The sequence below is a fragment of the Heterodontus francisci genome, chromosome 5 (genome assembly GCF_036365525.1).
Source record: "Heterodontus francisci isolate sHetFra1 chromosome 5, sHetFra1.hap1, whole genome shotgun sequence".
In the NCBI taxonomy this organism is placed as follows: Eukaryota; Metazoa; Chordata; class Chondrichthyes; order Heterodontiformes; family Heterodontidae; genus Heterodontus; species Heterodontus francisci.
The window spans coordinates 104,584,126-104,599,793 of NC_090375.1; the positions used below are offsets into that span (position 1 = coordinate 104,584,126).

The 15,668-nt window shown below is 42.1% G+C and overlaps 1 protein-coding gene across 2 annotated transcripts in view; it reads left to right on the top strand.

The window, feature by feature from the left end:
• Positions 1–15,668, top strand: part of lyn (LYN proto-oncogene, Src family tyrosine kinase) — a 138,666-nt gene that overhangs the window by 20,693 nt on the left and 102,305 nt on the right. The window contains exons 4-6 of one of the 2 annotated variants that reach the window (XM_068031855.1): positions 8,586–8,710; positions 11,351–11,405; positions 11,504–11,603. In XM_068031855.1, coding sequence (XP_067887956.1) covers positions 8,586–8,710; positions 11,351–11,405; positions 11,504–11,603 — 280 coding nt within the window. The remainder of the gene's footprint in view (positions 1–8,585; positions 8,711–11,350; positions 11,406–11,503; positions 11,604–15,668) is intronic. The other variant, XM_068031856.1, reaches the window with a different exon arrangement.

Genomic DNA, 15,668 nt, shown 5'->3' on the forward strand with positions numbered 1-15,668 from the left:
CCTCCACCTAGCAGGACAGCAGTTGCAAGTTCCCCTCCAAGCCACATGCTATCCTGACTTGGAACTATATTGCTGTTCCTTCTGTCGCTGGGTCAAAATCCTGGAACTCCCTTCCTTCCTAACAGCACTGTGGGTGTACCTACCCCACATGGGCTGCAGCAGTTCAAGAAGGCATCTCAACTACCTTCTCAAGGGCAATTCGGGATGGACAATAAAGGCTTTCCTAGCCAGCGATGCCCACATCCCATGAATGAATTTTTTAAAAATGTACTGTTTGAAGAAGACTAGTCAATTTGCGTAATGATTTGACCACTATTCTTGCTTCAACCAACCATTGATTTAACTGGTCACTCCTCTCTGTCCTGTTTAAGGGATTTTGTGTGCAAAATATCTGTTGTTGGCCGTCATAGATTTAGCTTAGAAGGGACTCGGCAAATATTTCTTTGTACCAGTCAGGAAGGATAAATTTGAGTCTTCATGAATACTTGGAAAGCATTTTTGCTTGCTTGCCCACTTCCTCCTAAGTGCAGAAATTCATGGGAAGTGACCTTATTTCTTGAGGAATAAAAATCCTGATCTGCTTTCAGGGTCTTCTACAAATAAGGCTCTTCAAACTGTTGCTGTGATGGCTCAAGTCTCTGAGGAATAACTCTCTCATTGGATGATGGGCAGTCTACATAAATTCAATGAATTCCTTTTTTGTACTGTTGTGGTGCAGCAAGTCACCTATCACACCCATTGGCCTGCAGGTAAGGATTTGAGGACCTTCGAGCAAAATTGTTGGGACACTCATTAGGAAAAATCCTTGGGACATCTTTTAGAATCTGATTTTTAAACATTCCATATATTCAATCCATGCAACAGTAAGCTAATTCAATCATTTAAAGATTTAAAGTTTTAAAAAAAATAGACCTCGGACTGAACCCAGCTCAGCTGAATTCTTCAATTCTTCTTGACCTCCTGCTGCATGTCTTCAGTCCCTAATTTTCAAATCTAGCCATTAGGATGGAAAGATTAACACATTTTATATTTTGAAAGTAAGGAAGACTCTGCAGAAGGACTTTTTTGGTCAAAGGGCCCTTTCTTGGACTTTGGTGAGAGAATTATCGGATTACACTCACCCAAGCCAAAGGCCAAAATGTTTTAGGCAAAGAATGTTTGAGGTCCTAAGACTGATACTTGTAGCCATTAAAACAATAAGAAATTGCCAATTTATCTGCAATCTCTGCCTTTCAGTATCCAAAATAAAAACTCAAGCCAATAAGAATTGTATATAGTTTGAGTATGAAGAGAGTATGTTAAACTGGAGCAAGGAGAATTCAGGTGAAACCTTGTCAAATTTTTCAAGATTTTAATAGGCATTGATAAACTGAACCTTAATAAATGGTTTGACCATAACCATGAATTCTGTAACCTCTAGCGAAGAGGAAAGATGAGCAGGTTAGTTATATTTAACTACTTCATACAGAGGTTGGTAATTCTATTGAGGTGATTGCTCAGGATGTTGATAAATTGAAGAGATGGATTTTTTTTTTGCAAACGAGCCAGTTGAGGTGTATGAGTATGTTTCATTATTTGCCTGATGGACTGCAATTGATAAACTTAGACATCTCACTAAACTGACCTGGGTGATTGCCGGAGGAGAATAGAATGAATTGAAGAAATTTGCTTGGATAACTACAGGCAGTGTAGTTCCCAGCAGTTCAATACATGCTGAAGCAGCCGTGGTGTGGCGGTTTGTGGTTACATCTGCAATAATCTGTTCTAATAAGGGGCTAAGTTCTAATTGTCTGGGGAGTTATTTATGAACGTATCTGTTTGTTTATGCCACCACTTGCTTCTCTCCTGTCTTTTACTCTCACACACATGCGACAGTAGCATAAGGAACGAAAATTCTCATTTTGATACTTGTCAGTGAACCACCTGCCCCCGCAAGCCCCCACACTAATCCAAATGTATTTTGTACTACAATCGTACCCCTGCATCACCCCCAAAGGAGCAGTATGTCTAGTCTGGCAGGAAATTTAACTTGCTACTTCCCTTTCCTACCACATGTGGTAGAAGTCTTGGCCAGCAAAAAACTTTTGTCAAACTGCCTTCACCTCATGTCCCAACACCCCCGCCCCACTGAACCACCATTTTCTAGCATGTTATATTTATAGTATGCAAATGTGTACATGGCTCACTCATTGTGATTAATTCCTCTCTGCCAGACTAGAAGGCAATAATTGGTTAACAGATTTATGCTCTGGGGACATGTATGCTGGCTTAATACTCCCCAAATTAATATCACTTGCAACTTTCAATCTCCTTCAAAGACTGTGGAAGCTGGTGTCTTAGTACTCAATGCTGATCCGAGACACTAATTCAAATGTGCCATCTAATCCCCTAGGTAAAAGGGTCTATTAATTATCACAGTGGGAAATGGTCTGCACTTGGCAAAGTTCCTGTTATGTTGTTCCGAGAGTAACTTTTAAAGTGAAATTTGCCTTTGGGATGGTAATTGAGTTAACATTGCAATAAATTGCTTGTGTCCAGCTATATTCCGGTTATAGTACCTTAATTGGTGTAATGACCAAAGTGGCTGACAACAATTGTATTGCTCATTCTCATTACTCTGGGGATGGCAAAGAAGGAGATCTCTGTGCTTGAGTATCTATTTGGATATATGCACTAACTTATGACCAGCAGTGGAATTTCCAGTAAGAGGAAGGACCTATAGGCGAGGTTGCCTTTTTATGGTCTCAGACTGCACATTTTTTTCCCCCTAGAATTCAGCAACATTTTAGTACACATTTGTTCTGAACCAATTCTAAATGTACAATATAACTAGAATGTTAGAAACAAGACTCATCATGAGAGAGCAGATGTTAAGGGAAATTCACTCGCTGCCTTATGCATTGATATTTATTATTGTAAAATGTTAACCAGCATTAGCTCAAATGGTTCTCGAGCTAATGTTTCCAGATGCAAGGTGTTTTCACTAGAAGTGCTATTGTCGTATATTTCCAAAATATACTTTATTCATAAAAATCTGTAAAAATTACATTGCCAAACAGTTTCAGACAGCACCAAAAAATACAAACATTGCAAGGGAGATCAGTTTCCTTCAATACAATCATGAGTTGCTTCACAACCCTTCCATTTCACATTTGTCATGCCAATTACATTTTTACATTTACAGCAAATGAAAATTTTCCCGATACAGTTCGAGGAGTTTCCCATGGGTGCAGCCCCTCAGTTCAGCTTGGTGGCGGGACCTTACACTGTGGTCTTTCCCCATTGAGCCTTTGCTGCGGCTGCCCCAAGCTTTAGTGCGTCCCTCAGCACGTAGTCCTGGACCTTGGAATGTGCTAGTCTGCAACATTCGGTCGTGGACAACTCTTTGCGCTGGAGGACCAGCAAGTTTCGGGCAGACCAAAGGGCGTCTTTCACCGAATTGATAGTCCTCCAGCAGCAGTTGATGTTTGTCTCGGTGTGCGTCCCTGGGAACAGCCCGTAGAGCACAGACTCCTGTGTTACAGAGCTGCTTGGGATGAACCTCGACAAAAACCACTGCATCTCTTTCCACACCTGCTTTGCAAAGACACATTCCAGGAGGAGGTGGGCAACTGTCTCTTCCCCACCACAGCCACCGCGTGGGCATTGCGTGGAGGGGGCGAGACTTTGGGCGTGCAGGAAGGATCTGATGGGGAGGGCTCTTCTCACCACCGGCCAAGCTACATCTTGGTGCTTGTTTGAAAGTTCTGGTGATGAGGCATTCCGCCAAATGACTTTGGCGGTCTGCTCGGGGAACCATCTGACAGGTCCACCATCTCCTTTTCCCATAGGGCCTTGAGGACATTCCGTGCAGACCACTGCCTGATGGATCAGTGGTCAAAGGTGTTTTCCCGCAGAAACTGCTCCACGAAGGATAGGTGGTACGGCACGGTCCAACTGGATGGAGCGTTCCGCGGCAATGTGACCAGGCCCATCCTTCGCAACACCGGGGACAGATAGAACCTCAGCATGTAGTGACACTTGGAGTTTGCGTACTGGAGGTCTACGCACAGCTTGATGCAGCCGCGCACTAAGGTGGTCATCAGGATGAGGGCCACGTTGGGTACATTTTTCCTGCCCTTATCCAGAGATTTGAACATCGTGTCCCTCCGGACCCGGTCCATTTTAGATCCCCAGATGAAGCAGAAAATAGCTCGGGTGACCGCCACAGCGCAGGAGTGGGGTATGGGCCAGACCTGCGCCACGTACAGCAACAACGTGAGCGCCTCGCACCTGATGACCAGGTTCTTACCCACAATGGAGAGAGATCGCTGCCCCCACACGCTCAACTTTTGTTGTACCTTGGCTACTCGCTCCTCCCAGGTTTTGGTGCACGCTCCGTCCCTTCCGAACCATATCCCCAGCACCTTCGGGTAGTCTGACCTGACCGTGAAGGGGACAAAGGATCGGTCAGCCCAGTTCCTAAAGAACATGGCCTCGCTCTTGCCGTGGTTAACTTTGGCTCCTGAGGCCAGTTCGAACTGGTTGCAGATGCTCATCAGTCTGCGCACAGACAGCGGATCCGAACCGAAGACTGCGACGTCATCCATGTACAGGGCGGTTTTAACCTGAGTGCCTCCACTGCCTGGGATTCTCTTATGCTCGCATCCTTCCTAATAGACTCAGCAAAGGGTTCAATACAGCAAACAAACAAGACCGGGGAGAGTGAACAACCCTGTCTGACTCCAGATTGGATCGGGAATTACTCAATGGGTATATGCCACATACAACAACTACTTGTATTTTGTATAACATAGTAAATGTAGTAAAATGTCCCAAGGCACTTTATAGGAGCACTATTAAACAAAGCTCGACACCAAGAAGATATCATGATTAATGATCAAAAACTTGGTCAAAGAGGTAAACTTTAGAGTGCCTTAAAGGAAGAAGACGGGTAGAGAAACAGAAAGGTTCAAAGAGGGAATTCAAGTTTTGGACATTGGCAGCTCAAAGCACAACCACCAATGGTGGAGTGATTAAAATAGTGGCTAGTCAAGAGGCCAGAATTGCAGGAGCACAATTATCTTTTAAGGGTTATGGGGCTGAAGGAGATTACACAGGTAGAGAGGGGTGAGGCCATGGAGGGATTTGAGAACGAGGATGAAATTTCTAAAATCAAGCATTTCTTAACCACCAATAAAATAAAAATTTTAAATAAAATTTAGTGTACAATATTGGATGATCCTTATCAAACGAAATAACACAACTGTGTTTCCAAATAGTTGGAAATCAGATTTGTGAATAATTTTACTGACACTTGAAAGCCACCATCTTAATTGTCAAAGCAAGTTTATCAACTAATGACCAGGATCAATGGTTTACATTGTCTGTCTGAAAAAGACAAGCTTAATATTAAAAACACAGAATCCATGTAATGTCTTTTTGTATTTTGATTTTGCCTTTTCCCATTTTAAAAACCACAAAGCAATGGCTTTGCTGCTTATTTAATGACATCAGACCCGATCTGCATATTTAAAGAAGAGCCCCATGCCTTCTAGTGGGCCAGCTAAAATTGGGACATGCCTGGAGGGCAACAGAATCAAAAGGCACAAGTGACCGTCCGTATTTTAAGTGCCCCTCCACACAGTTTCTGCCAGGCAGGGGGAGTTAAATTCAGGGCCCACGGCCGGAATTTTTCCCTCAGCGGATGGGAGCTGTCCACCAACTGAAAAGTTGGTGGCGCACCCACCTCCAGCTGGCCTGGGGATCCGGACCGCATTTAGCGGTCCCCAAGCCTTTTAATTGGTCTGAGGTGGGACTTCCACCTCATTGAGGCAGGAAGTCCTGCCTAATGAAGGTGCTGGCCAATCAGAGGGCTGCTGCCGCCCTGCGTAAAGTGGCGGAGGCAGGAGCAGATCGGTAAGGCCCCCACAAGCCTCCCGCTCCATTTTACACCCCTCCCCCACCCCCGCCACCATCCCGCTCTTTTTGGTGGGGTGTAGAATTCTGGCCCATGTCTTTCTCACACACGCACACTCCCATGCACTTTTCTAATCTTTCTGAAGGTAGACAGAGACACATGGTGAAGGCAGAAAGAAACAATTATTCCACTGACACTATGTTTGCTTGCTAACAGTAAAAACAAGTTTCATTTACTGAGCTCTATCTCTCTTCTCTTCTCAAACAAGGAAAAATAAGTTAACCACAAGCCCCCTCATGTTTGTGGAGTGACTTGCCTATATTTGTCATTATCTATCTTTCACACTACTGTTAACTATCTTGAATTGTTTGACTTTGGGCTCCAAGCCCAGGGCTTTGTGCCAAGATCTGTTGTAAAACTTCTCTGCCCATGTTGACCTTTGTGTCTGCAGTGGGAGGAGGAGTGTGATGTTGATTTCCTCCTCATGATTTTCCAGTTGGTCTGTTAATAAAACTCCCAATCTCTCCTCCTCCTTCCTTGATTTTTAAAGCAGCTATTTCCTACTAAGAGGCCTGGAATGAGACAGTTGACCATTATTGTATCAATTTGAAGTAGACAGTGAGCCATGACCTTTAGTAAACTAGCGCATCTGGTTTCAATGAACGTCTTTAATGCCTGCTGCCTATGAGTTGCCCATTTTAAAAATATGTGCAAATTCACTTTGTTTCAAAACATGATGCTTAAGTACTAATACATTCGAACATCCTTTCTGTGAAGAAAAAAAATCAGGAATTCCAAATGTGCGAACGTACAAAAATGGCAGACAGGAAAGAACCACTGGGCCATCTAGCCTGTCCCACACAGTTGTGATGCCTTATGCATCATAAAATGTACACCTGCCAAATACTTAGAGCTATGTAATCTTCTGGGGAGGAAATAAAAGTTTATTGAGAAAAAAACAGGCCCATCGAGGGGAAACCCCGTTAGGCAATTGAAACTCATCCAGGAGAGCACATTGGGCCTGATTGACGTTCCAGGGTTCCTACTTCTCATATGAGGTGATGTCCGGACCTCCAGCCAGAAATAGGCCCAGCTCTCACTTGAAGGAATACAACAACTCAACATTGATCTCATGAACTGGCAACCTGTTCCACAGAAGCATTAAAATCTGGGACAAGAGTATTGCTGCCTATTGATTTTTCAGCTACGTGGTGCAATTCCCCTTGCATCATAAATGTGATCTGGTCAGATCTGTGGGGAGCCGAGTATTAGAATTTTTTAATTGAATGCCAATACAGAGGCACAAGAGCTGAGAAGGGGAATGCTTTTTGCTTCCCATTTAAATGTTAACCTCTCATTCTATACATGTTTTAAACTTTATTGATCAGCAATTTTCAATTAAAACTGCCATCTGCCTATAATCTGAATCTGACTATAACAGCTTGGCTGACAAATATACTCAAAGCACAACTTAAAAACACTGATGCCTAGAAATGGATACGTAGCGGAGCCTGAAAGAACAGTGCTAAAAGACTAAAAGATCTGTGAGGGATGTTCTGTTTGAGTAAAATGGTCATGCTTTTAACAGTATTCTTCTGGTTACCCAGACCCCAAGCAAGCCATAGGAGTTGATCTACTTGGAAAAAGTAGATCTGAGTCTCGGGACAATGGCACAATATGGAGCACAATTCAGTGAAAAGATAATTTAATTAAGAGCAGCAGAACTTCTCTGGTTGTTTTTTCTTTCTCTTTGTATGTTGGAGTTAAAAATGCAACTCTGGAAAAGATGGCTGATTTTGGTGAACCTGCATGAGAATAGCTGACAATTATTGATGCTAACTTTCCAGTCAGCATTACTTGTATTCCAACCTGGTCACTTAGGATCAAACTGCATAAATTGTGATAGTTTTGATGCATGCTATATTGTAGAAGTAAAGCCATTCTAGCTTTGAAGCAAAAGATGATTATGATTCTCGGGAAGATAAAACAACTCTGAACTTTTAATCATTGTCTGCTCAGTGCAAAAAATCAAAATGGAGGTACTTAGCACCTCAATTGAATAGTCATTGTACAGTAGCTTCATTTTTGCTGAGAAATGAGTAGAAACTATGGTACCAGATGAGAAGGGACTGGAAAGGTCAAAAGATCAATTCAAAGTGATGTAGGTAAAGGCTAAAGACTGCAGGATGAGTGATTTTGCAGAACTAAAATTGCCATCCAAGATCTGTTGCTGAGCTACCTTGAGTAATAGCCTTCCAATTGTTGTATCTTTAGCAACAACTTTGAAGTTGGGGAATGCAGGGATGTAGCATTTGATTACCATATTTGCAAATATTGATAGTGTGCACTCTAAAAATGAATGCAAAACTTTGAATAGATCTAACTTGTAAACATTTGGTTCCTCACACATTTTGAGAAAAGTGTCTTTAATAGACAAAGTGGTGAAATTGATCTTGGGTGGTAGCACAAAATGAGCAATAGTGAATCAGTAGCTTGTTTAACACCCCGACTGATTTTGTTTTCCATTGAAGTTCCATTACTGACCCAGGCTAATATTACCCCCAAAAGTGTTCATGACGGAGCGACAGTAGATTTTGAAATAAATATACACCTTTTAGAATCATTGTTGAATGAAGTATGCACAGCAGTTAGTTTTGTAGAATTTTACCAATGTATTGTTTTACAGAAAATATGGGATGTATAAAGTCAAAGAACTTCACTGAAGAACCAAAAGAATTGAAGGAAAAACCAGTACGTAAATCTGAACCAACTATTTATGTGAGAGATCCCACATCCAATACACATGTGCCAGTAAGTAGTGAAGTGAAGGGAAAACCTCATGACACAAAGCTAGGTACACGCATGACTTCCCCCCCCCCCCCTCATTTAAAAATCCATTGTCCTGATCACAATTCTATGAACTAAAAGTTTTGAGTTCGCTGAAAAACTTTATTTACCAATCACTTTTTCATCACAAATGACTAGTGCTGTATTTCATTTTAAACAAATGCCATGAACATCACTGAATTAAAACAGTCAAAATAGATACTCCTCTCTTCCAAGGCTCCTCATTGCCCTCGACCCAAACTTGTGTCTTTCTCTAGTTTCCCTTCTATCTTCCCTCATGCTCCTCTCTAAGCTCATCTCATCCATAAGACCCCACTTCTTGCTCCATTGCCACTTTACTGATACTTATAAATGGTTCCCTCTCCTTGGATTTTGAAACTGCCCTTGCCCTCCCAATTGTCAAATAATCCAACCTTAACTCCTCTATTCTTGCAAACTACCTCCCCATCTCCAATCTCCTTTTGTCTACAAAGTCCTTTAACATGTTGTCACCTTCTTAATCTGTTTCCATCTTCCTGTGACTCCATGTTTGAAATGCTCTAATCTGGCTTCTGCCCCTCCCAAAAGAATGAAATAGCACTAATCAGCATTACAAATGACAACCTCTGTGATTGACCATGGTGTACTATCTCTCCCCCACCACCCCCCCTTGACCTTTCTGCAACCTTTGAAACAGTTGACCACACCATTCTCCTCCAATCTTTCGCTCAGTGGGATTGTCTTTTTTTTTAGATTTAGAGATACAGCACTGAAACAGGCCCTTCGGCCTACCGAATCTGTGCCGACCATTAACCACCCATTTATACTAATCCTACACTAATCCCATATTCCTACCACATCACCTGTCCCTATATTCCCCTACCACCTACCTATACTAGGGGCAATTTATAATGGCCAATTTACCTATCAACCCGCAAGTCTTTTGGCTGTGGGAGGAAACCAGAGCACCCGGAGGAAATCCACGCAGACACGGGAGAACTTGCAAACTCCACACAGGCAGTACCCAGAATTGAACCCGGGTCGCTGGAGCTGTGAGGCTGCGGTGCTAACCAATGCGCCACTGTGCCGCCTTGCTTGGTCTCCCTCTTACCTATCTACTTGTAAAATAAGAATAGACCATTCAGTCTCTTAAGGTTGCTTTGCCATTCAATTAGATCATAACTGATCAGTATCTCAAGTCCATTTAACCGCCTTAGCTCCATATCCCTTGAAGCCCTTGCGTAACTAAGCTCCAATTAACCCAGCATCCACAGCCTTTTGGGAAGTGAATTCCAGATTTCTCCAATCCTTTGGGGTTTTTTTTTTTTAGAAAGTGCTTCCTGACTTCCCTCCTAAATGGCCTGACTCTAATTTTAAGATTATGTCCCCTTGTTCTTAATTTCCCCAAAAATGGAAATAGTTTCTCTATACTTACCCTATCAAATTTTCTTTGATCACCCCTCAGTCTTCCATAGAATCATCTCTCTCTCCAAGTCCTGGTATAATTTTGGTGAATCTGCATTGTACCCTCTCCAAAGCTAGTATATCCTTCCTGAGGTGTATAGCCCAAATTGAAAGCAATATTGTAGATGGGCTCCAACCAAGACTCTACATAAGTGAAGGACTTCCTCTCTATTGTAGCCCAGCCCCCTTGAGGTAAATGGCAATGTGATAACCAAACCTGAATATAAATTAATGTAATGTAGTGGCACTCTTAGTCTCTTCAACTTGTACTTGCTGCTTTAGTTATAACTCTTAAACTATATTTAATAATGATTCTTCACACTGAAGACTTGTGTACTGTTTTGCCCAGAAAAAGGTTTTGATATTCTTCCAGAAGGTTCCTTTGGTGTCATTTCAGCTACTATTTAACAATGTTTTGCTTTATGTTTATAGACATTAAACATTTATGCACTAAAGAGGATAAAGCACTATTATGAGTTTTAATTCCGAGAATTCTAGTGGTAACTTTGAGCTGATAGTTACAGTGAAATGATTACAGCACTAGTTCATCCACATTAACCATGCCTTGATTATTGATCTATAGTAAGCTGTGCTTTGAAAAAAAATTATTTCCTTCAATTGTCTGCACTTCTGCTAAATGTAGCATAATATTATATCCTCCTAGTTTGTTGGAGAACCAGCATGAGAAGCTTTTATCAGATCTGTAGCAATTAACACACAGCTGTTAAAAAGTTCTTGGGTGGGGAAGCAAATTAACCAATCTATGCAGTGACAATCATCTTTTCTAAATAATAGAATGAATGCATTCGCTTTTAAGAGATATATAAAAGCCTACTTACTCTTTTGTGTTCTTTCAATGCATCTATGAAGCCTCACTTCCAACATTTAACATGGATAAAATGATTTGGGCTTGTGTAGCTGTGGTGACATGTGCTTTAATGCTTCCTTTTTAATTCTAAGTAGAACTTGTGGGCAGCTTGTTAATCTTGCATCTGTATTTAAACAAATAAAACCTATGAATATTTGTTTCCTTTGTATATTGACATGAAAAAATAATCTGTTTATTGTTTTGGATTAAGGCGACTATCTAATGAACTACACAAAATATATTTTTACATTTTGGCATTTTCAATATTGAGTTCTTGAATAATCTTGTTCCAGAATTCAAACCAGGATTCTCATCTTTTACCTGGCCAAAAGTTTCAGAAATTTGAAGGTACATTTATAAGCAGCTTTGTCTGGGTATGGAATTTTTCTTTCTATTTTTTGATTTGCAATCAAATTCATATTATACCTTCTATTTGTGCGTGACAGAGACTGATGGCAAAGTAGTTATTGCCTTGTACCCATATGATGGAAACCATTCAGATGACCTGAACTTCAAGAAAGGAGAAAAGCTGAAAGTGCTTGAAGAGTAAGTACTTAGCATCTTAATCACTCGCGCATTAAGAATATTTGTGCAGTGTTGGCATTAAGTTACTTACTCTTCAGTTAAGCTATTGGCTTGCTTTTGCATATTATATCTACTTGCATCAGCTGATAGTAGGCAGATGACAGAACTACCTCTGACAGTGAGGGTAAAAATGTCTGAGCTCTGATTGCATAAGGTAGAAACATAAGCCATTGCCGGTAGTGATATGGCCAATCATTTTTTTTTTATTTCCAAAATATACTTAAAAATCTGTTTTTAAAAAAAAAAATACATTACCAAACAGTTTCAAACAGCACCAAGTCAAAAATTACAAACATTTCAAGGGAGATCAGTTTCCTTCAATACAATCATGAGTTGCCTCACAACCCTTCCATTTCATTTGTCATGCCAGATGCATTTTAACATTTTACAGCAAACAAAAAATTTCCCAATCCAGTTCGAGGGGTTTCCCATGTATCCAGCCCCTCAGTTCAGCTTGGTGGGGGGACCTTACACAGTGGTCTTTCCCCATTGAGCCTTTGCTGCGGCTGCCCCAAGCTTTAGTGCGTCCCTCAGCATGTAGTCCATGCCAATCATTCCCCAGGAAAGGGCACCATGGGAGATGAGAAAGGCCGTCTTTACCTTTCAACAAATTTGTACTACCATCACCTCAGCCATCATTATTGATGTGGTTCCTGCGCAACCAACGAGTACTTATATATGGAATCTGCTCTGTATATTCTGAGGTTGAAATTAAAAGTTTATAGCCCAAGGCTGTCTGGCCTAGGGCAGGGCCAGCCCCTGCTTTCTTTGTGGGATCTGGGGAACTCTTCTGCCCCTCTTGGTCCTCAAGGAAACTATCAAAACTTACCTTCCTGGCCTCTCATGATCGCACTCAGTTCTGTATTCAGTGTGACGCACATAATCTGCGATTAAAATCACTTTGGGATCTTACTTGCATTGTAGAACCCTGATTTTCACACATTTACGAGGCCCTCGCCTAACTGTGGCTAGTGTTTCTTTTGCCTCCTAGGATCCGACAGCCAAAAATGGTAGTGGGGGCACCTCAGGTCAAATTGAGAGATGAGTATTCTGTTCCTATTTTAACTTGATGGTTCACTCCACCTATGAATCCTTTCTCCCATTACTGCTGCTGCAGATGGCTACCTATATCTGTATTTATGCATTATCCCTGTGTCCTGGACTGTCTAGTACTGCCTTTTGGCTGACCACATTCTGAACAGTACGATCCAGAAACCCTTCATCTTCCCTGATGCTGTGGAGTGTGGCTATTAAAGCACAGAGATCGTTTTGGTCCAGAAGCTCAATTTTCTGAAACTGGATTGACTGAGAATCCATGATGCCCAACATATCCTACTGCATACACATTGAAGATTTCCTTTCTGCTTTGTCTAACCTAAAAATGTAGATAGTGTTGGCCTGGCCAGGGGAGGAGGGGAGAGCTCCTTCCCAATGGTACCTCAAGTTGAACACTCTCAGATGCTAAACTCCACAACCTTCTGCCTTTTGCACTCCACCAGCTACTTCTAGCTTGAAGTTGAGCCTTTTTAACTGTCTTCATTTCTACGATAGCCCAACTGTCAACCAGAGAACAGCTTATCACACTTTATTGTAACCAGTTAATTATCTGTTATTGCCTGAAACCAAATCATCAAATATGGCTAAATTATGGTTTAAATTATGTTTAAAGGGATATGAAGATATGTGGGGAAAAAAGCATTAAAGTAGATGATCAGCCATGATTGTATTGAATGGCAGAGCAGGCTCAATGGGCTGAATAGCCTACTCCTGTTCCTATGTTCCTAAATTGAAAATAGTGAAAACAAAAATTTCAAGGCTCACTCACACTGAATTGAAATTCCACACTTGCCTAGTTTTTCTTAGTCGACTGGTTGCTCATTCATTTAAAAATGTCAGGTACTTATACAATGTTCAAGCTTGCAGAATAAGCAATTATGAGTCAAACTGAGTTAATCCATTTAGATTTGTCTTGACCTTTCACAGATTGACATTGCTCTATCAGGGCTAAATTTTGTATGGCCAGAAGGAGTGGGCATGGAGACGTTTTGTGGGGGTGTGGGGGGGCTCTGAAAAAATCACGATGGACGCACTCTCCCTGAAGCCGAGATATTGGTTCTGGATTATGTCAGCGATGGGAAAGCTCCAAGGCGATGTTGCTGTCCCAACATGGCGGGACTGCAATTAAATTGGTGAACAGTGTGTTTTAATACATTTCATGGAAGTTACTGCAATTTTATCGAGGGGGAGGGGTTTAAAGTTAGTCAACAGCACGTGGGGATCACCTGCCTTCTGATTCTTGGCTGTTTAAAGGTGGCAGCACTGAGGCTGCAGTGACACCACGGGGAACAGTACATAAAGAGGGAGGACCGGAGGCCATTGTAGGCCTGCAGTGCTGGGCACTCTGCAGGTGGGCAATTTCTCAGCTGCAATGGTCTGGTGGGCAATCTCTTGGGTGCTGAGCTATCTGCAAGGGTAAGGCACTGAGGGGCATTAATGTGTATTCCAAGGGGATTAGCAAATGGAAAGGTGTCAATCCAAGTTTGCCTCTGCAAGGACAGTGCTCTGGAGGGCTACAGATCTGCTGGCATGGGTCTCATATACGCTGTGTTTGTAGACCACCATGCTGCACAGCAGCAGCTCAGAAGTTGGGCTAGGAAGTAGTTGCACCCACTCATATAGCTCCAATAGGAGAGTGGCAGTAGCCAGCCATGCCAACAGGGGCATACCCATGTCACAAATGTCACCCCACTATTTAAGAAGGGAGGGAGAGAGAAAACAGGGAATTACAGACCTGTTAGCCTTACATCAGTCATTGGGAAAATGCTAGAATCTATTCTAAAGGATGTGGTAAATGGACACTTGGATAATAATGATCTGATTGGGCATAGTCGACATGGATTTATGAATGGGAACTCATATTTGGTGAACCTGTTGGAGTTTTCTGAGGATGTTACTTACAGAATTAATAAAGGGGAGTCAGTGGATGTGGCATACTTGGATTTTCAGAAGGCTTTTGATAAAGTCCCCCACAGGAGGTTGGCTAGCAAAATTAAAGCACATGGGATAGTAGGTAATATACTGGCATGGATTAAGGATTGGTTAACAAGCAGAAAGCAGGGAGTAGAAATAAGCGGGTCATTCTTGCGTTGGCAGGGTGTGACTAGTGGGGTACTGCAGGGATCAGTGCTTGGGCCCGAGCTGTTGACAATATATATCAATGATTTGGATGTGGGGACCAACTGTAGTATTTCCAAGTTCGCGGATGACACAAAACTAGGTGGGAATGTGTGTTGTGATGTTGTGCCTAATACGCACTTACTCTTAAAGAATCCGTGGAATCCAATTGGTGAAAGGTATATCAATATTTTATGCACACACTAAATCATCAAGCACAAGCTCTCACTACTTGCACAGTATAGTGCCCGTCAAGGTACGAGGTGATCAGTCTCGGACTTGCAGCTGCTCTTCTGTTCTCTGAGCACTTGGCTCAGGGTGTCTTCTCGAGTGTTCTTCCCCGGGGTTCTCGTACCTTCCCTAGTTTCAGTCAGGGGTTAAATCTTGTTTCCAAGACCCGCCCCTCTTACATACACATAAGGGTCTGGTATAATGACATAATGATAATTCCTTATTTGGCTCAGTGAGAACCTGTTCAAAACTTCAGTTTCCCATTGTCTACTCGGTGAGTCTAATCATATCTGGTGTTCATGACGACTCCCTTTATCTGCTACGTGCAAGGACAGTGTCTGGGATCATCAATATGTCTTATCTATACTGTCTACAATTCCTCAGCCACCTGTGTGCGGTGGCCCCTTTCTACTCATCCTCCCTATGCTATAACACACTGCTCATTGTTGTGTGACTAGCCCCTTTGTTTTAACTAAGTTCTTGTGTTTTTACTGGGTGTACAGTCCCCCACTTTGATCCTGCAGGGTTATGCCCAAGGGATCTCACACTCATGTCTCTTAGGTAGTATACTTGTGCAATTACAACTTCATTTTCAAAGCATAAGCAATGTAACGTTAAAGA